Here is a 22,119-nt window from a genome sequence, read left to right as displayed (position 1 = left end):
AGTCAATCAGCAGTAGGAAAGGTCTCCTAATTTATTTTGGGAAATAATCTTTAAGGTAATTAGGAGGTTTGACTGATCTCTTGGGCTTCCCTAGTTTGGCTTGGGATGCTCCTGCATCAGACATTGATCCAATTAATCCTATCGGTATGTCTCTTTGAGATAGAGTAATTTTTTTAATTTAATTATACAAATCAAAAAAACAATTTTTCCTTCAGTGTATGTAATATTCATTGCCATGGAGTCCAATATCAAATTGGATTGCAGTTACAAATACAGTTTTTATATATTTCATACTCATAGACATAATATAAGATTAAGCCTAGTTCCATATCTGGTCACCATAATTGTTTAGGTTTTTGAACTCTAGAGGCTGTATGGGGAAGAAAAATCCTGATTTGAGTCAGAACTCCTCAACCAAAAGAACATAGGTTTTTCATTTTAAAACAAAAGTATTTTGTAAGTTTTCTAGACTTTGGATATTTTTTAAACGATGTGGCATGCTTAAATTAAAAGGCTGGTAGATCTTAGCAGAGAAAAAACAAGTAAAAGATCCGGATCCGTTATTAGGAAACTGAACATATTTTGAGTTCTATGACATAACCAAGATTTCCAAACATTAATTGTGATGAAAATGTATGGATTCTTACCCCCCGGAATTGAAATACGAATGACATTATGAAACTAATTGTTTTTAGCTACAAAAATGCTACTTAAAAGGAGTAAAGTTCGAATCTAATATAACAACTTCCATAATAAACTTGCCCACCTCTCCTTCCATGACTTTGACTAAGAAGTTTCTCAATTGCAACATCAAGGCACTTCATACAATTTCATTTTTGCTAGAAAGATCTCCAGTACATTGAGCCGCACCATAAATTGAATACTTATTTGTTTATACCCAAAATGAACAGCCAATAAAGACTGGACACGTGGAAGAAATCGAGCCTGGTCAGGGTAGCCTTCAGCACCCTGCCTACCGATCGCTCAATTAGGGCAATGCCCTCTCCTGGGACACATGGCACGCTCACGATCGACGTCCACAGTCCCACATAGAAATTATCAACAAAGTGCACACCTCCCAAGGCCTATAAAGGAGGCCAACTACCCCAAAATAGAGGTAATCAGAACTAACGGCATACAAGCCTATTGATCTGTCAGTTTAATTTACTAAATCCGAACTTACTTAAGCATCGGAGAGCCTTCGGCCGGTATCGCACCGGTACCCAAGGCTTTACCGAGCGTTCTCTCATATTGCAGATAACACTCCCTACTGAGGCCACTTGGACACCGAAGGCCCAAAATTACTAAGTTGCGCCCGAAAAGGACTAAACCATTTTTGAGCTCGAACATTATTAAATGTCGAAAGACTTAGAATCCCATGAGCATAGAATGGTGGGTTAACATAAGCTTTAGAGCGTACTTGTTTTAATAACTTATTAACATTCTGATCAAACAACAATGGGGCCTTAACGAGTCCAGTATGCACTAAAGAGACCCAATTATCCGTGTCCATTGTACCCCAGAAATCTTCATCTGAGTATTTTACGAGACATCCTTTACACCAAATTATAGCACCTCGGCTGTAAGGGCAATGTTTGCCAAGCTCTTGACTTGCTGCAGGGATACATCTTCTACAAAGTGTAAGGTTGTAAGGGCAATGGGCGAATAACCCCATTTTGTTTATGGTGGAAATCATAAAGCCAATCTAAATTCTTGACATCCAATTCATCCTTTAGCATAATTACATAAAGTTTAACTACTCTTGTCAAAGGTGCTACAAATCTCTAAGACAAGCTTGTTGGGAGGCACTAAGTCATCGTGCGCAATAACAAATAGTATTGAGAATATAAGTCAAAAAAATCCAAGCTGAAAATTCATTTCCTTAATTTAAACTTACAATATTTCCTTCTCTTATTCGGGCTTTAAATTTTTGACAACACAAAAAATTGATCAGGACCTTCCTTCCCTCCATGCCCCTTAGTGTTTGTGGGCCACACTACAAACAATTATAAAATTAAGAAGGAAAAAAATAGAGGTGCAATTATTTATTTATTTTTTCTTTGTTAAAGTTTGGATGGGTAAGGAGTACGTGTCATTAGTGGTTCGAACATGAGATCACTGATTTACCGACAAATACTCTTATCTTTAAGCTATTAACCTGAGGTGCAGCTATATTGGCCCATTCATCTCATAAACATGTTATTTGGTTCAAGAATTTTATTTTTGTATGGGTTAAGGGGACTCAATTGTCTACAACTTGTGAAATATGAAAGAATGATCAACACCATTTTGATACATGATTAAGTGCAAAATTAGTTTTTGTCTTTTCTATGTTTAATACATTGTAATCTTCCTTGAATTTTCTAAGTTTGAACAATATAGAACTTTCACTTTAATAAACACGACACGACACGACCCTAGAATGAAAACTAAAATAATATGACCCAACTGACCTGAGCCTAAAATATACAAAACATTGTGAAACACAAGGCAATAAAGGAGAACAATATGGTCGTTAGGAGGGAAAAAGAGAGAGAGAGAGAGAGAGAGAGAGAGAGAGAGAGAGAGAGCAATATGGTTGTAGAATTCTGTAGTGAGGGCCTCTCCAATATGGTTTTGACTTGGCAAGTGCACAAGACGGCAAAAGGTGCAAAACGAGGTCATTTGATTTAGTCATGATTCGTAATTATACCCTCCTTAGTGTTTGACGAAACCCAAGTTATTGGTATCATTATCGTTTTTCTTTTGTTGCCAAAATTGGTATCATTATCGATTGAAACACCAGAAGATCTCCATCTACCACAAAATCAAGATTTGCTTGCTCTTCGTAAACATCTAATTGGTCAACTAATTACTCAGATAATCAGTTTAGCAAAACCCTATCGTGTTCCATGTTGGGACATGTCTGCTAATTCAATGCTCATTGAGTCATACATAGGTGTCTTTAACAAGTCAATGACGATCAGAGGAAACATTATCAAGATAATTGTGATTTGTGTCTTGGTGAAGGGGGAGGTGATGTTTGGCTTTTGGGTAATAGTGTTTGGAGGCTGCTTTGGTTTGGCATTTTCCTCATGACCAAATTGTTACAAGCAAAAATAACTTGATAATGACCAAATTCATAATTACCCACCAATAAAAAAAATGTTAGAAGATGCAACCAAATGAATTTGGACTTTTTCTTTTGTCTTATCAAAGATCTCCTACAAATCTAACCCCCACTAATTTGGGGAAGCAATTTATCACGTCTCTCTATCCCTACGTTAAATGGTCCTGTATACGGAGAAATGATAGAATATTGATTCCTTAATAATTTGGATCACATAAACCAGACAGCTAATGAGAAATACAAATGATTTTTTTAGCCTAAATATTCAGAACTCCTAATGAAATTGATTCTCAAGTAAGCACCAAAACCAAACGGAACACCAAACTCAACCAATTCATCAACATGTTTGAGTAAATCCAAAATCAAATATTCATCAAATGTCCTTGTTCTTTGGCCTTGGATTGGATTTATTGTGAAGTTGAATTTTTGAAGCAACCCCAAACCCTTCTCTTTTGGAGCATTAGTCTGACATGTATATTGACATTTCTGTCAAAGTGTAGGGGTGTGTGTGTGTTACAACTGCCATTGATGTACATTGGCACCAACAGACAAATTGGCCGAAAGCAGTAGACAAACAAGGACCAAGATAAGCAAGATAAGGTGGTCTTCCCATTTTTCCAAGTCCCCATAAAACAAGAACATATGCTGCCCTTAATAAATATCATCATTGAATTCATTCACAATTAGAGCAGCATGAGTCACGATCTTCTTTTCCATTGACTTTCAGACACAGCCTCATCAACGGCTGCACAGGACTTCAACTACTTTTAATAATTAATCATACTAAAAACTATTTATAGCTGATTTGATGATGAGTATACTTTTGTCCCAACTCAAACTTTCGTTTACCCTCAGGTCATTTCAGTTTTATTGGTCAAACAAATATATCTCTTCAATCCCTTTCCAAATGGAGCATGTTAAGGAAAATTTTGACTACTAATTGAGGCGTGGGAGGGAATAGGAAGAGTGTGGTTGAATAAACACTACACATTTTATTTTTTTAAATTGCCAACTGTGAATATGTATGTATAGTTGATATAATGCATTGCAATCAATTTCCTTCGGTTTATTCTTGGGTTAATCGTTTTATTAGTCTTTGAACTTAGACTCGATTTGCATTTGAGTCCCTTAATTTCCAAAATCGTTCATGTGGTCCTTAAACTTCAGTTTCGTTAGTACAAATGATCATGTCGTCAATTTTGTTAACTTTTCTGTTAAATGCATGGGAAAAATAGTATTTTTGTATTAAATTGATTAAAATATGAAAAAAAAATAAAAAAACTAAAAAAATAAAATTAAACTCTCTCTCTCTCTCCCCCTCTATCCCAATTTCTACTCCCCCCAAACTTGATTTTTTTTGTTGGTTTTTTATTTGATTTTCTTTTATTGTTATTTTAAAGATATGATTTTTTTTTTTTTTTGTTTTAATATAAAAATACCATTTTGCCCCTGCATTTAACAGAAAAAGTTAACAAAATTGACGACATGACTATTTGTCCTAACGAAACTGATGTTAAAGGACCACATGAACGATTTTGGAAATTGAGGGACTTAAATAAAAATCGGGTCTAAGTTTAGGGACTAATAAAACAACCCTTTTTATTTTTATAATCAATAAATTACATTGAAATCTCATGAAAGCACAACATAAGAAAGAGAAGGGGCAAACCAAGTGGTAATTCTTTGCAGACATGGACTTACCAAAGTTGGTCAGAGCGGATGTACTCTCCACTCTGCACCCAAGTTCGAATCCCCTTCCTTGTAGTTTAGATTAGATTAAAGTAGAATATCGCTTTTATAAAAACCAAAGTGGCTCTTCTTCAACCCAAGTATTAAAAGCTAGGTTCCTTAATGTAAGGCTCATACAAGAATTCATAAATAATATATGATACTAACTTGAGAAATAGTCATTATGAAGAAGTCAATAGCAGTAGTATAATCTTCCTCTCAATTCAATATTTGCACCGTGCACGACTACAATCAAGATAGTATATATGGTGTAGCTACAAGTTAGGGGACCTTACTATGGGCTAGTTTGGTAGTATTGTGTTGTGAAAATAAACAGTTGTGAAAAAAAACAGTTAGGCGTTTGGTGAACTGTATTAGAAAAAGTGCTGTGAAGAGTTAAAGTGTTTGGTAAATTTTTATTAGAAGTGCTTTTAGTATGTATAATGACCAAAAAGGACATGATGAAATTGTTACTTATTTTGCCACAAATTCTAAATTTTTAAAGTAACAAAATTAGTTCCAATTCCAAATATTGTGACAAAAAATATTTTAAAAAAAAAAAAAATTAAAAAAGTAACCTAAAAAAACCCCATCCCACTGTACCCACCTGCATCTCTCTCTCTCTCTCTCTCTCTCTCTCCAACGCCACAAAACACCAAGAGAAAAAACCTAGATCAAGAATTTTAAAACCAAAAACTCAACCCAAACCCAGATAAAAACTGTGTTGTCATCAAAGAAAACAACACGAAGGAAATCAAATCCAAATGAAATTTTTTTTTTCTTGTGGTTTTGATTTGAGTTTCAACTTTCCCTTGATTTTGGTTTCCAAGAGAAGGTCAACGAATTGTTGATGGGTTCAAGAATCTATTTTTTGTGAAAATCATTGATCAAGGATGGTAGATGCCTGTGTTGCTATCGATTTTGGTCCTCCACAATTAGCATACAGATGTTTGAAGATATATTCGGGGTTTGGAGTGGAGATCACAGACTGGGGAGCTAGGGTTGAGTTATTTTTAAGCTGTGGTTTGGATTTTTGTGATTGGGGTGGAGATAACAACATGGAGAGCTAGGGGCTGGGTTTTGTTTTTTGGTCGGAGGGAAAGAAGATGAATCGAGTTGCAGACATAAGTCGAGTTGCAAGAGAGAAGAAGAAGAATCGAGTTGCAATGCTCTAGGGATAAAAGCTGTCAATTTAGAAAATTATTAGGGGTATTACGGGAAACGTGAAACTTCATTTAAAAGAACCGACTGTTTTTTTTCAAAGCAGCTTTAAGAAGCAGCGTGTTGATTGCTTCGAGATTCTGCTGTGGATCACCTCAGTTTTTAAAATAAGCAGCCTTGATTTGTTTTACCAAACGCTTTTGTTTCCATAACTTCTTTTATAAGCTGCTTATTTTTTAAGCACAACAATCCCAAACGCCACCTATATATGTTGTCTTCAATTAGGTTTCCCACACATCAAGGAAAACCCTAATTATTCGAGCGTTGTGAGCATCCTATCTATTGACGAGTAGAATTGAATGGTCAACATAGGACTCTAAAGAGGTCAAAGTTAAAGGGCTATGGGTTTGGCTTGAAGTGGTCAAACCCAGGGCTAGCCATTTCTACCGAAACTCGACCAAATTGCTCGAACTAGACTGGTTTGGTCGGTTTGGTTTGGTTTCTTAGTTTTTATTTTAAAATTCAGTAGCATAATTAGACCGAATCGGATGAACCGATCCAGTTCACGGTTGCCAGTTTTGCAGACCGCCGGTTTGTCGAACCGAATCGATCAACTTCAGAAGACCTTAAATATTTATAAAAACTATAATGAAGGGGTTTCAAACCCTTGACCTGCAAGTCTTTGTTAAGTTAGCATACCATTGTTGTGGTTGATATTCTTGTGTTATAATAGTATAGAGAAGATATTTGTACACTTCCCAATAGGATTAAAAAAAATATTACAAAAGTGTTAGGGTTAAAACCCTAACATATCTCATTTTTCCATCTCAGCACCGTTTTCTTCTTCTTCCTCCTCCTCCTCCCTCTCTCTTCTCCCACTATTTATTCTCCCTATTCTCCTTCTCTCTCTCTCTCTCTCTCTCTCTCTCTCTCTCTCTCTCTCTCTCTTCTTCCTCCCTTTCTTTCTTTCCTCTGTTACTTCGCAAAGTTGTCGTTGTCGTCATTTAGAGCCCATAGTCCAAGCCCAGTGAAGCCATTGTTGGTGCTTGCCAAAACCGACTGTAACCACCTTGATTTCTCGGTGAACCGACTGTAGTAAGTCTCTCGTCTCATTGGCTTGATTTGCCATGACTAAGCATGGGGAAGAGGGAGTGCCAGGTGATCGGTTTGGCCATTGCTCCTCACGTGGTAGGGTTTAGGGTGCATTAAGTGAGGAGTCCACCTTTGGCCTACAGGTGGCACAAGGTTAGGTCAGCATTCCCTAAATCATGGGCTTGGGAGGCATGTGTCTCAAACTGCTCCCCTTTACAAAAACAGTGCATGGGACTCAACTTCTTCTAGGGGGTTGAGCCGACCAGATTTGGACTACTATGGGCTAGGTATGTCCTTGTGCCGACCCAATCACGAGCATTTCTTTAAGATCTTTACACATGGGGTCATAGGTGGTATGCAAGGTGGTGATGATGTGGCCTCCTTGTGGGGAGCCTTATTGGTCATTCAGCTTAGGTAGATATATGTGTCAGAAAAAGTTCCCCAACTCCCTAGTCCAAGGTTCCTTATTGGGTGGGGGCTTGAATCAGCCTTTTGTTATGAGTTAAATGGTTGATACTTGTGAAATTTGTACCCAAGTTTGGGTGGGTTAGTCTGGCCTGGTCGACTCATAAGGCATCAAGAGTCTCCCCCACTTTAGACCAACAAGAAGCACCTCATTGTCATTGATGAACTATGCAACTAGCACACACACACAAACTACACAAAATAGAAGCACACACACACTACACAATAAAAGCAAAAATACAGAGAGAACACAAGAATTTATAGAGATTCAGCGTTATGTCTACATCCTCTTGGTAATTGCCTTGAGAAATTCACTAATAATAAGAACACATTTGATTAAAATAAAGAACCCCATTAGCTCTTACTATACCATAGCTCTATTATTTTGCATGAGTCTAAGAACAGCCACCTGAGAACGCCTCACTTCCACTCGAGCGACAACACATAGTCTTCGGATCTGTAGCCCCGTTCTGACTTCTTTACTCAATTCTTTCAACATCTTTTAGGTGAGCCAACATCAACACTCCTTTGTGTTTGAGTGTTTGCACGTAAGTGACCACCATGGTTGGTACTAAACTGGATGTCTCTGGTCTTAGGTCGGGGGATATGCCCAACCAACCCTTCACTATTGAGACACCACTTGAAAGGAATTCGGTTGACACCTACAATCAAACCTAGTAGGGGTGCCTCATCTCATAGTTGGCACCGTCATGATCAGGTCATATAAGGGTAATCGGCTTAGAGACTTGGCCATGAAATGTCCAAAATAGCGAAGGCACCGCCTTCCCAAATCTTCACTTCAAACCTGCAACTTTCCACATGTCGGCCACTTATTAGACCTTATGCTAGACAAGATGAAGGACAAATGAACCTTGAGCATTATCACCTTAATGAATCGTGAAATATCTTCTCATAATCCACGTGTCAGTACATTGTTGGACCTCCACTCAAACACTTGTTTGGCTTAAAAGTAGCCGCTTCTTCCCCGGTTGACGAGACTGTACCTCATCCCTTTACAAAAGGTATATCAATTAGCTTATCTACTAGCTTCTCCTTGATATAATGCATATCCACTTCAACATGCTTAGTTTTCTATAATGTTGAACTAGATTATTTGCTATCTCTCTCTCTCAGCTTGGTTGTCATCGTAAAGCTCCATGACTTTCTTTGGTGGAAAATCAATTTCAGACAAGAATATCCTTAGCCAAAGAAGCTTACAAACTTCGTGTGCTATGCCCATGTATTCTACCTCAGCTGAAGATCAAGCCACTACATTCTGCTTCTTACTTCGCTATGTAACCAAATTACCCCAAATGAAAGTGAAGTAACTTGATGTAGAACGTTTATCTGTTATATTGTCTGCCTAATCTGCATCTGTATAACCCTTGACATCCAAATGTCCAAGTTTTCTGAATATCGAGCCTTGGCCTGGAGATTAAGATGGGAACAAACAAGAACATGAGCAGCCAATGTCTGAAGTGGTGTTTTAAAATCCAAAACACGTGAAGGCATACGATTAAGAAGGTAGATAGCATACTGAATAGCTAAAGGGTTTGGGGAACACGCCCCCCCCCCCCCTTCCCCCAAATAAGGAAAGCTCGAGCAGTCTCAAGAATATAACGATTTTTGCGTAAGCCACACCATTATGTTCTGGAGTCTGCGGACATGTAGTTTCATGGAGAAGGCCTTTTTTAGTGAAGAAGTCTGTGAGTATGTGGTTTTTACAAATTCTAATCCATTATCTGAGCGAACAACTTTAATCGAACACAAATACTTGAATAAAGAACCAACTTCACTTTTATGCTTCATAACATAATGCCAAATTAACCGAGTACAATCATCAATGAAGATCACAAATCACTGAACACCAAAGACAGTAGTAATCGGAGATGGACCCCAAGCATCTGAATGGATTAAATCAAAAGGAGATGTGCTTTTATTCAAACTAAGGGGATAAAAAGTTCGATGAATTTTTGCAAGAATACAAGTCTCATACTAAAAATCAGAATGTTTTATACTCCACTAAATAGAGATGGAATCAAAGACTGCAAATAAACCAAAGGAAACATGACCCAACTGCCGATTCCATAACCAAATCTTCTTATGCTTCTCACTGACAGCGCCCTTGTCACGCCCCAACCCACGGGTTTACGTAACCTTGGATTAAGACGTGATTCACACCTTAATTATAGAATTTAATAAATAAAAAACTATAACTAAAATGTGAAGAAACATTAAATAAATAAAGTAAATATTTCACATAGAATATTCGAAACAACAACATTGTTCAAATAGTTAAGAGTATGTAAACACCCAATAGAAGGAATGTCAATTAAACTGTACCACGCATAATATAATGCTCACAAAATTTAATTGAATCAATCTCTGAAAAAAGGCCCCCAAGAAACCCTTACCTTGACACCAAAGCTTTTGCTAGAACTGTAAGACGACTCCCTAATTTCCACCGCATCCACACTCAAATTCTATCTCTAGTATTTCCCTCTTTCTAACTCTTATGGTTTTCCCTTGCAAACCATGCATGTTGTGTGTTTCAGAATGAAACAATTGAATTCCTATTTATACTAAAGGAATGTTGGCAACACCTTTACTTCTATTGGATGAAGTAATTGGCGGTTTACAAAAGGATAATAATATAACAACCTTTTTCTTCAAGCCAAAGTTGAAATATCAATCAACAATTTTACTAAACAATTGCATGTTGAAAATCATAACATCATTACCCACTACATCCTGGTACTTTTGATAAAACAAAGTAGGCATGCCATCTACTCCTAGCAATTTGGTAGGGAACATTTGATTCAAGGTGCCTTCAGATGTGAGAGTTGTCAGCCGTGCCGTTTGTCTGAAATAATCCTTGGAAGTAGTCACAAATTTTTTTACCAATTCCCTCTCTGGACATACACCCATTGCCACTGTCATCTAAAATCCCTTTTATCGTATTCTGTCTTCCTCACTTCTTGGCTTGCTCATGAAAAAATTTCGTGTTCTTATCCCCATATTTCAACCAGGATACATGAGACTTCTGACACCACAACATTTCTTCTCTATCGAGCAACACACCCATCTCGCAGGATAGAGCTCTTTAATGAAAAGCAATTGCTGCATCTTGCTCCTTTCCCATTAAAATATCTAGCTTACTTTGCAAGCATCTTACTTTATTGGGAATATAGCCCACTTTCTCCTTATTCCACCGGGTCAAGGATGCTTGGTAAGAGTGCAATTTGCTCAAAACAGATCCCTGATCAGCCCCCCAAGCACTAGTAATGGTATCCTGACAACCTTCAACTATGGTCCAAAGTTCCTCGAACATGAAACGTCGCTTCCTCCTTACCTAACTATGCTACCCAAACCCCGTAAGGATAGGGAGATGGTCCAATACCATAAATTAAGATGATGGGTAAACATATCCGAGAAAGATAGAAACATTAAATCATTTGCCACCATCCTATCCAAACGTAGCTTAACATTGCCATCACCTCTCTATCGGTTGGACGAAGTAAATTTATACCCTTTGAAACCCACCATCGACATACCACAATCCTCAAGAGCTGAGCCAAAATTCCTCATTTGTGACATACTCGGAAATCGATGGCCTTCGCAACGATTTCATTAAAATCACCATCTACCAGCCATGGGCCAGTCACATCACCTGCAATCCGTTGTAACAAATCCCACGAATGCTTGCGTAGCCTCATATCTGGCTTTCCATAAAAACTAATAAACCTAAATGCGTAGCCTCATATGAAGAAAGAATCGTTATATCCACCCCATGTTGCCAAAGGAGGGCAAGCCCCCGGACAAGCCAAATTTGCCCACACTAAAGCAGCCAACCCAACCTAGCAGTCATTGAACGTATTCCATTTGACGAGTAGTTTTTTTCGTTTTTGACAGGAAAACTACCCGAGGCTTTTTTTCTGTGAGGAGGAATCTCAAAGATTGAAATGTTCATAGATTGCCCAAACCACGAACATTCCAGCATAAGAACATCATTACTTGTGATGGGCCCAATTCCAGGGACCTATCACGGATTGACCATCTTGGCTCATCTTTTGCTTTTGTAAATGCAATTCTTTTTTCCCTCGTCCACCACCTCTATATGGCATGTATCCTTTTTTTGGCCTGTTTTTCGGTCAATCACCTCCCACTGTAAAGCCCCCTGCTGCCTATCTACTATTTACCCTTAGAGAACAATTATAATCCCAGTTGTTGTTCGACAGCGACGCAGTCTACCAACATCTTCTCCATAGTCATAGTCTTTGGAAATTATGTCAGTACCTCATGGGTTCCTGAACCCCCGACGCTCATCGATAAACACTTATGAATTTCACGCGGCCCCTCCCCCATCGGTGCTGTAGTGGTATGACCTTCACCTTCAGTAGAAAATCGCCCTTTTTTGAATAGACGTAGCACATGATCACTTCCCAAACCATCTTCCTCCATGGTTATCTCTCCCCGCCCATTTCCCATCACTTCGTGTAGGCAAACAACGCCCACCACCTTTGGAGGTGAAGCACAATTGTCCAACTGTGTCTCGTCTACCCCCAGTCCAACTTGGTTCCTTGTCAAACCGTTCACCAACCCGATACTAAAAACATCTTTGAGCATAGTCTTCCACCGCCCATATTGTTCCGTAGTAATATCCCTTTTTTGTTTCAACTCACAGTTTGAACCTACATGGTCTAATCTACTACAACACAGACAAAAATAAGGCAGCCGTTCATACTCGATCTTGTACTGCTTTACCAGTTCATCAAGTGCTAAGCAAAGCGTAACACAATGTTTCAAGGGCTCTGATATCTTCAACCCTACCCTGATGCGCAAGAAACTGCCCAAACAATCCCCAGTCAATCCGCGATCCACCATGACAAAAGATCCAAGGTAGTTGCTCAATGTTTCGCCCATTGCCGGAGTCGGGAACAAAAGTCCAAGGAGAACTCCTCAACACTATTCTACGATCAAGATCAGACTTGAAGGAGAACGAAAACCTCTCGGGTGCATTCAAGGGGACAGCAATGACATCCTCCTGTGTACGCCGAATATTCTTCATAGTACCAAACAACGCCTCCTTATGGAAATGCTTGGCTATGACTAAGCGCCCAACCAAAAGGAAACGACCAGACTTCAATTTACTTAGCTTCTCCATGCCTACAATCTCGAAAGCCTCTGCTTCTTAGATTGCCAGGTTAGTGGTAAATCCTTGAACGATATCCTCCAAAGCCTCCATAGTCCACTCTAAACCTCGCCCAAAACCCTTCATAAAATGTGATGCCAAACCCTAGAGAGTCATGAGCCTGTCATCGTCATCACTTCTAAACAGACAGGGAAGCCCTATGAGTAGGGAAAGAGCTCTCCACAGTAGGACGTGAGCACTAGACAACGCAAACCCTAGTCGCCAGACTTAGGTCGTGACAAAACCCTAATCGTTTCTCATTTACTTTCTCAACCTCATTTTGATCATGAACACCTTGTCCACTCTTTGGTTAAGGTCTTGTGACCTAAACTCTAAAGCAAGAAAGTTACTTGGTTCTAGACTCATTTGTTTTACTTGTACTATTTTTGGCTCCTAGATAATTGCTTATATCAATCCTACAAAACACCTTCACATTCTTATTTATATGATCTATGCTGCCAAGGACGGTATTGTTCATAGGTTTAAGTGGGCTGTAGCCCAGTACAAAATCTATAGAAAACTAAAGGGGGTCCAAATTTTATAAGCTATTTCTACTCCCCAAAAATTTTAGCCTACCCCATTTGCCTTTGTTTAATTTTTTTTTTTTTGCCAAACATTGTAACTTGCCTTTATTTAATATTAGTTCAACCTTTTTGGGTTGACTCCAATATAATAAGCTAATAAAAAAAATTCATATTGTTATTTAATAATATATCTTCATCCCACTTGCATTCTCTTTGCCTACTTATCCTTTTTTTTTTTATTGTCGAATTTTACCAATTTACCTTAAACCCTATTCTTTGGCTTTTGTTTGGCCTAACAAAATAATCCTCTGTTTTCTTTTCTCTCAGCCATGACAAAGTATCTCATATCTCTTTGAACTTTGATCAAGAGGGAATAGGATCATAGGTGTTTTTACTTTATTTCCTCTCAAGGTAAACTTGATTTTAGTTTTCAATATATTTGCTTATGTTGTGTATTTACTAAATAATTCTATTCTAAATATTTGGGTTTATATTATATGTATTTCTACTACAGGCATTGACAAATTAAGGTGAGTTGAAACTCCATCAACGCTGCAATTCGCTCAGGTTCAGGTACAATAAATCTTATTGTTTTTTTTTTCTTATGGATTTTTGTACAATAAATCTTGATAGTAGGTACAATGAATGTTATTTTTAAATATTGGCTTTATGTTCCATGGCTGCAGTTGGATTGCATTTGCATTGCTTCTAGCTTTATAGTATTCTTGTTTGGACATAATGTCACATGTTGATGATAATAGACCGACAAAGAGGGGAAAAACAATTGATTCATTCTTAAAAAAAAATGGTAATGATATTTCAATTCTGGAAGAACCTATGCATCTCGAACCTCAAATAGTTGGACCTAAAGAATTTGATGCTACTTCTTTAGAACGGGATTTAGGGAAACGCATTGCAATTTGTGAATACCCCATTAATCAACATGATGAGATTTGAAGGGCGTATATCAACCTAAACTTTTTGGAAACAGAGACATCGATTTCAATATTCTTGGTTCTCACAATTTCCATGGTTAGAGTATTCTCCTTCGTCACATAAGGCATGTTGTTTACCATGCTTTGTTTTTGAAAAAAATGCAATAAGTGGGTCTGCACAAATTACTGATGGGTTCAACAATTGGAAAAGAGTTAATGATGTGCATTTTTGCTTCATGTTGGAAGTCCATCTTCACCACATACCAAATGTGTAAGATGTGCTGAGGACTTAATGAAATCTTCTCAACATATTGAGAAAGTTATTCATAAACAACCGAAAGAGCAAATTTTGAAGAATCGATTACGGCTCAAAGCAACAAATGAGAGTGTTCGATGGCTTACATTTCAAGCATATGCTCTTAGAGGTAATGATGAATCGTGGTAATTTTATTGAATTGATAAAATATACAGCTATGAATTTAGTACGTAATACAAAAGATATTCTTAAGAAATTTTGATTGGATGGATGGGATATTTTCCTAGAAAATGTGGAATCATATTGCAAAAAGCATGACATCGATATGCCAGATATGAATGCTCGTTATAAAGTTGATACACGTCATTCTTGTCAACAACGTGATGATATTACCATGGAGCATCATTACATGGTTGATTTATTCAATGATACAATAGATTATCAATTGGAATAGTTAAACAATAGATTCCGTGAAGGAATAATGGAACTTCTTATTCTTAGTTTTGCTTTGGACCCTACCAATGATTTTAAAGCATTTAAGATTGATGATATTTGCAAGCTTGCAGAGAAATTTTATCTTGCTGATTTCACTGTTAAAGACTTGCGTTTGTTGAGGTGTCAGCTAGAACTTTTTGAGTTTGAAGTACATCAACAAGATCTTGATATCTTTCAAAATATGTCTACTCTTTTTGAACTATGTCAAGTATTAAATAAAACAAACAGAGCCAAGGCATATTATTTGATTGATAGGTTGGTGCGTTTAATGTTAACTCTTCCGGTTTCTACAGCAACTACAGAACGAGCATTTTCAGCAATGAAACTTGTTAAGACTGTACTTCGCAATAAGATGGAGGATAAGTATCTTGCAGATTCCCTTATTGTCTATATTGAGAAAGAACTTTATGTGAATATTAATTCAAATTCAATAATCAATGACTTTAATTCACTCAAGGAGCGCAGGGTTCAACTTCACTAGGCCATCTCATTTTTAATTTTTTTTCAATGTAATATTTGTTTGATGTTTGACAATATGTGTTTAATTTAATGTTTATTTATATAATTTTTTTAAAAGAAAAGTAAGCTTATAATAGATATCTCATTATATATATATATATAAAATTAGTCCACCCCTAAAAAAATTCATAATTCCATCCTTGTATTCTGCTATGCATTGTGGTGGAAATAGCCATCGTGCGATGGGATTATATGCTCAAACCAACGTCAAGAAGACGAAGTAGTATAATCGGTTTCAAACTGTCAAGTGCATTCGATATGATTGAATAAAATTAGAAGTTATATATTAGAACGTATTCTTATTATTAGGGAGGTGTGTAAGTGTAATTAGATAAGATATATCATACATTACCGTTTGTTTATGTCAAAAACTCTCCCTGCACCATTTTTCCAAATGCCTTAATTTGTGAAGTCAAATGGACAAAAGAAGACCAAGTACAAACTGTGAAAAAAAGAAAGTGTAAACTATAAATTTGATCACTGTTGTGGCCAAAAGAGATTTTGATATCTTTAATTTTGTCCTTTTCCTAGTGTGAAATGCCCATGTATTGTTCCATGTGTGCCATATGTTCTCAATCACCCATATATAGTTCTCTCACCAAAAAACAGAAGAAAAATATAAAATTCAGTGTTTCTGATAGACTTGAAATCAAGCACTGTTTAAGAGTATCAACAAGCTAAGCACACCTTAGCTTAGCCTGGTCCAAAAGCAAGAATTGAACTTACCAAAAGAGAAAAGCAAGAATTTAATTCCATAGGTTTTACTAGTGTAAAAGCACTAATAGATGTATAAAACTGCGTCAGTTGGTCCCACTTAAAGACCACGCAGATCATTGATCAAGTAAACATTACATCTCCAGACTGTGAATTAAGTGGATTCAACAAGAGTCTTCATCTTCCCACTAGGGCCTGTTTGCTTAATTCCAAAAAGTTGGAAAACTGAGTAAGCACTTTTGCTACTTTCCTTTTGGGCAGTGTGGGGCCCAAGAAAGAGGATGACACCATCACCTCAATAACATAAGTAAAAAAGTGCTTTTGTCCGACGCAGAATGATGTGGAAGGAGCTTGGTGACTACTGCAGCTCTACATGGAAACCCATATTCCCCAAAATCACTGCTGGCTTGAGTTTAAGCACTTTCAATTCTCATCCTCATATTCGTTTGTGCTTGTAGATTCATCTACGTATCCATGAATAACTAACACTACTAAAAATTTATTCAAATGATTATATGCCTAACAAGAAAAAGTTGAAATGCGATAATATTTGTCACATTCTAATTCTATATATCTTTTAGTAGTTTATTTCACCAATGTCAAGAAATGTGGATTGAAAACTATCTCACCAATTAACATGTATAAATAACGATCCATATGTACAATGCTGCACATAAACTAACACAAAATGCAAAGTAGCACACAAGTAGTAATAAAAAACGAAATAATATGCAAGGAGGTTTAGATTATGGATCTTAATTTTGAATGTTTCCTTATAGAAACACATTGGATGATAAAGTAAACACATACAAAAAGTTCTACAACCTAATTTAACCGCGGTCATGTACCATATGATGAGGGGTACAATAGAAAACATGTTGTCGGGTTACTTTACTTGACTATAATATATAGTCTGGTTATACCTTGTAACTGCATTCTAGTATCATAAAATAATTCAAGTTGTATACAATTGTATGTTTATCTGTCTCCTCGCATAATGAGAGAAATACACAGCCGATGACCCTAACAATCATAAATTATGTACTTAAGAATTGCTCATATATTTCTGATTATTACGTGATGAGAGAGATAAACACATAATCTCTACAGAGTTACTACAGTGTGTGAACTGAGTTCAAGTTATGTGGACGTGGGCCAGTCCCGTTTGGAATTTTGTGTACGCGTCAGACAAGCAATCTTTTGAAACTTTCGGTGTATGTGTGCATTTTTGGACTGTTTGTTCCCCCAAATACCTATATATAAGCACACCCCGTTTCCCACTCCTTTTACTCTACCTTTCTTCCTCCTCTTCTATTTTGTTTTCTTGACACTGGCATCTTGTTCTAACAACATCTCTTTGTTGGTCACATTTTCCCAACTGCCACAGCCCCCACATTAATTTTTTTTTTTTTCAAATTCTAGCAAATTTTGAATGGTTTTAACTTCTGGGTATTGTGATAGGTTCCAGTTTTGGAAGTTCTAACTAGTTATTGTAGTTGAAGTCCTTGTGCATTTTCTGTTTGAATACAAAGATTTGACACTCTTATAGTGAAATTTGAGCAATATCAGCTTCAGGGTATTGCTTCAAAGCCTTCAATTTTGTTCCTTCTCATCTTGTTTTGGGAATTTAAAGAAAATTTGTGAGGGGGGTTGGTGGGGGGTGACAAATCGATCATAAGAAGAACATTTTCAAAGACAATGATTCTGCTCTTCAACGGGTTCAACCTGTGGAAGTTTTACTCAAGTCTTGATAAGAAATTAATTTTTGATAAAAGCTTTTATTTCTGGATTTTCCAGATCTTTAATACGTACAGTTTGGGCTCATAGCTACAACTTCCATATCATTCCTCATTACCTTCCTAGCTCTCTGCTGTTATAATTTTCATATATTTTTTTTCTTTCAAATTGGGATACTTTTAAGAATTTGGATTAGTTAGGAGGAGAGTGGAGTTATGGGTGGAGCATCACTACCACCAGGTTTTAGGTTCCACCCAACTGATGAGGAACTAGTGGGATATTATCTTAAAAGGAAAGTGGAAGGGCTTGAATTTGAGCTGGAGGTTATCCCTGTGATCGATTTGTACAAATTTGATCCCTGGGAGTTACCAGGTAACCATTTAAACAACTTCATTACATTTTTGTCTAGTGTTTTGCTTTCTCAGAGATTGAGTATGCATGTTAGTGTGTGTCTGCTTACTAGTCTGAACAGAGGATGCCATAAAGATAGTTTTTTTAATTCTTTTTTGTTTATTTGAACTTCTTTTCTTCTTCTTTATGAACTAAACCTGTGCCAGCATCTCCCTTTTCTGATTGGGCATGTGGGCTTCTTTATTTCCAAAAAGCCAAGCTAATTGGCTTTAGATATTCTTCTGTCACAATTCAAATTAAATAAAGTACAAGCACAGTGAAACTTGTTTCCTTTCCAAATTCCAATTGGTTTTCTTCAATAATATCCATGAATTCAATGTTGGTCTTAGTAATTCTGGCAATCTGATATATACCTGTGTTTTTATTGCAGAAAAATCATTCCTTCCAAGATGTGACATGGAATGGTTCTTCTTCTGTGCACGTGATCGAAAGTATCCAAATGGCTCAAGAACAAACAGGGCTACTAAAGCTGGCTACTGGAAGGCCACTGGAAAAGACCGGAAGGTTGTCTGTCAATCCACTGTCACTGGGTACCGCAAGACCCTTGTTTTCTATCGTGGACGTGCTCCTTTAGGAGATAGAACAGATTGGATCATGCATGAATACCGTCTCAGTGATGATCTTGCTCAGGGGCCATCAGGTCATCAGGTACATCTGCAATGTTATTATGTTTGTTAGACAGTTCCGTAGCTGAATACTACAATTTTCGTTTTAGAGAGCTTTAGATACCTATTAGTTCAAAAAACTGAAGTTATACTTGGCATTTTGATAATCTCCGCAGGGAGTTTTTGCTTTGTGCCGTGTTATTAAAAAGAATGAGAATCCACAGAAGACAAATGATTCTCATGGAGAGCCCAAGGCCAAGAGGGTTGGAAGTGCTTCGAACACTGGGGAGGATTTGAGCTCAACAAGAATCTCAAACGAGCCCTTGAACATTTCTGATGATTTAGCCTCTCAAGCGAGTTACCAGCATAACGAGAGTCATTATTCAAGCCATGTTACTTCTCCATATGAAGTTAATCCAATGGCAGAGTTTGAGCCAACTTCAAGAGAGACCAACCCTGCAGACTTCTGGGTCTCGCCTGATTTTATTCTTGATTCTTCAAAGGTATTAACGCGAGAAAAAGAAAACGAAGAAATTTTGAAAGACTAATGCTCATATTCTTATAAATTTCTCAAACATTTTTCCTTGGCTTTACTGCAGGACTACCCACAGTTACAAGCAGCTATGCCTAATTACTTTCCACAGTACAAGAGTGCAATGGCATCATGGCAGTCATATGAAAACACAGAATCACCTTATTCCTCATACTCAAATTTCACAGGGGGCGTAACAATGGCCGATAATGCGAATCAAGTAAGCGACATGTCACCTTTCTCTGGACACACAGACTACACGGGCTATTATGGGAATGAGGAAATGCAATTTGAAGGTTTTGACCAGCCTAGTTCACTGAGAAATCCAACACCCTTCTGAAAAGAAAAGAAAGGAAAGAGCATTGTCACTCTTTCTTTTCAATGCAGGTTCTGAAAACCAAACTCCAATTTGTATGCAAGTTAGCATAGATGGGAGTTTGGGGGAACTTGGAGAACTTTGGTCGCAGGAAGACAACATGGTCATTGTGATGTAGGGGTCTGCCCGGTGCCGGATTAATCAACTAGAGTACAATGTATTGTGTCATACAGAGGGGATATCCAAGACAACGCCTTTTAACGTTGTTTCTTGGCGGTTAAAAATAATCATCACTCGTCTTTTACATATAATGGGTGGTTTGTGTTCTCTGCAGAAGTACTGTGTGGACTTTATCTGTTGTTTGGAGTTGTTTCAGAAGCTACTTGTAATCTTCCCACTTTTTTATTTTTATTTTTATTTTTATTTACTATGGAGTGTATTAGTATCTCTGGGTGACGATCACTTTTTTCGATTGCACTCGGAGTTGGTTTTTACTACCTTGCTGTGGTTACAATATATAGTGTAATTTTCCATGCCATGAGCATGTGGAACCATCTTTATGTATTTGATTCCTTTTCTATGAAACTAGAAATTATTAACTTGTCTTACTTCTTGCTTTCTAAATGGTTGATCTCTTTTAACTATTTCCACTTTTCATAAGGCAAAGAACTATAGGTTTGTAAGTATTCAAGGTAAAGACTAAAGATAGTCAGAGGAACAAAGAGAAAAGTGGATTCATGTGAACTGAAAAATAGTACTTGTGTCTCAACTTTCAACCAACAAAGTTATCATCTTCAATCATAATGCTCTTCAAATTATTGGAGTTTTCCAAACTTAATATTCTCTTGAGATTTAAAGCTAGTGAGAAAGTGCATTTTAAAAGGGTTGATAAGCCATCCCATTAGGAAGTTACATCCAGACACACCCTTTTAAACTTTTTGGTTGGTTTGTAATCAATGTAATTGGTGGGGGTCACCTGGGTTTTGGTGGATAGCTAAAAGAGCTTCACTCCTAGAATTTCATCACCAAATTAAGATTCACTTCCTATTGCACTTGATCTCTTGTTTTTGGCTGCTTCCAATCAGAATTACTTTATAACTTTCAGATCTTACAGCATGTCTTATAGTAAATGGAAAACTCAAAGGGTAAGGGACTCAGGGGCCCATGATACATTGCCACCACCTTATCTCTTCTAAAGCTTTTTTCTTTTAATGGTTAGCAATCAAACAATGGTTGTCTACAAAGAACAGGGCCTTTGTTCTTCAAAAGGAAAATGGAGTTAAGGGATCTCTTAAAAAATTTAAGTTGATCACTGTTCTAAAAAGTTTGAGTTTATGAATTTACAGATTGCAGGGGTTCAAACTTGAAATCTCATGCTCTAACAGGATCACATCTTTTTTGGTTGTGACTTCTGAAAGCAAACCTTTGTAAGAGTTCTGTGTTTGGATGTGAATTTAAGCTGGAATCTGCAGTTTAATGTGGAAATAAATAATAGTGGGAAGGGAAGTGCTTTTATATACCACACTTGGACAGAAGTGGTATGAGGGTGCTGCTGATGAAAGCTAAGACAGGCTAAGAGCTGTGCTCAAATTGGAGCTTCCAGTTTTGTTACCTAATTTAGTAGTTGGTGTGGTTTGATTTTGGGGCAGCAGCCACCCATCAGAATTTCAGCCATTCTTCTGCCTCTGAGGTGCTTTAGGAAACCCCAAACTGAAGATTTTCTTATTGAAAAGTGCAGCTCTTTATGGTGTGAACATTCCACCAAAGTAAAGAAATTATAACTTTAGTTTTGTGACAACAGATTTAATAAGGGCAGGATGCCTTGGAAAGGCCACAAAAGGTGTCATTCCAGACCCAATGAGTATCAAATAAATGTACATTTCTCTCAGCTCAAGTCTTCCAATTGTTCCCTGCCTCCCCCTTCATCACTTTCTTAAGCATCTTGATAAAAAAGAGACTATACTATTGTGACTTTAGGAATGCCATCTTAAAAGGCCTATAATTTACTCTTTTTCTATCCAAGACCCACCATTATTTTCTAAAACAGAATCGACCGCCCCCTAATCTTTCACTCTCAGCACCTACTGCTTGGAGCCTAAAGTATCGAATAAGCACGCCCTGCTACTTTTCCCTTGTAGTGGAAACAAATAAACGAGTATTCTCCACTTGTTTTGGTTGAAAACGAAATGAAATGAGGCAGCAGCTGCATCAGCAAAGTCAAATGACCAATGCAAATGAGGCAGGTTCCTTTCTTTGCAAGTCTCCTTCTGCAAAATTTGAGACGTTTGAAGAGTGCCTAAAACAATGACTTCTAATGCCACGAAACATG

At 37.3% G+C, this 22,119-nt stretch overlaps 1 protein-coding gene across 1 annotated transcript; it reads left to right on the top strand.

Annotated features, from left to right (window-relative positions):
• The first annotated feature begins 17,475 nt into the window (after positions 1 to 17,475).
• On the top strand, positions 17,476 to 20,398 carry LOC110768802 (NAC domain-containing protein 71-like). Its single transcript, XM_021972658.2, has 5 exons — positions 17,476 to 18,298; positions 18,708 to 18,985; positions 19,119 to 19,445; positions 19,542 to 19,770; positions 19,862 to 20,398. The coding sequence occupies exons 1-5, from the start codon at positions 18,142 to 18,144 to the stop codon at positions 19,966 to 19,968; spliced, it is 1,098 nt and encodes a 365-aa protein (XP_021828350.1). The 5' UTR covers positions 17,476 to 18,141; the 3' UTR covers positions 19,969 to 20,398.
• The last annotated feature ends 1,721 nt before the right edge of the window (positions 20,399 to 22,119 follow it).

This window comes from Prunus avium, chromosome 5 (genome assembly GCF_965620075.1).
Source record: "Prunus avium chromosome 5, drPruAviu1.hap1.1, whole genome shotgun sequence".
Classification (NCBI taxonomy): Eukaryota; Viridiplantae; Streptophyta; class Magnoliopsida; order Rosales; family Rosaceae; genus Prunus; species Prunus avium.
The sequence above is the reverse complement of the archived record's forward strand: the minus strand, read 5'-3'. Positions and strand labels throughout refer to the sequence as shown.

Coding starts and splice junctions, on each gene's coding strand:
- LOC110768802 (XM_021972658.2), top strand. CDS start 18,142: ATGGGTGGAGCATCACTACCACCAGGTTTTAGGTTCCACCCAACTGAT. Junction 18,299..18,707: donor TGATCCCTGGGAGTTACCAG/GTAACCATTTAA, acceptor TTTTTATTGCAG/AAAAATCATTCCTTCCAAGA. Junction 19,771..19,861: donor TGAGGAAATGCAATTTGAAG/GTTTTGACCAGC, acceptor TTTTCAATGCAG/GTTCTGAAAACCAAACTCCA.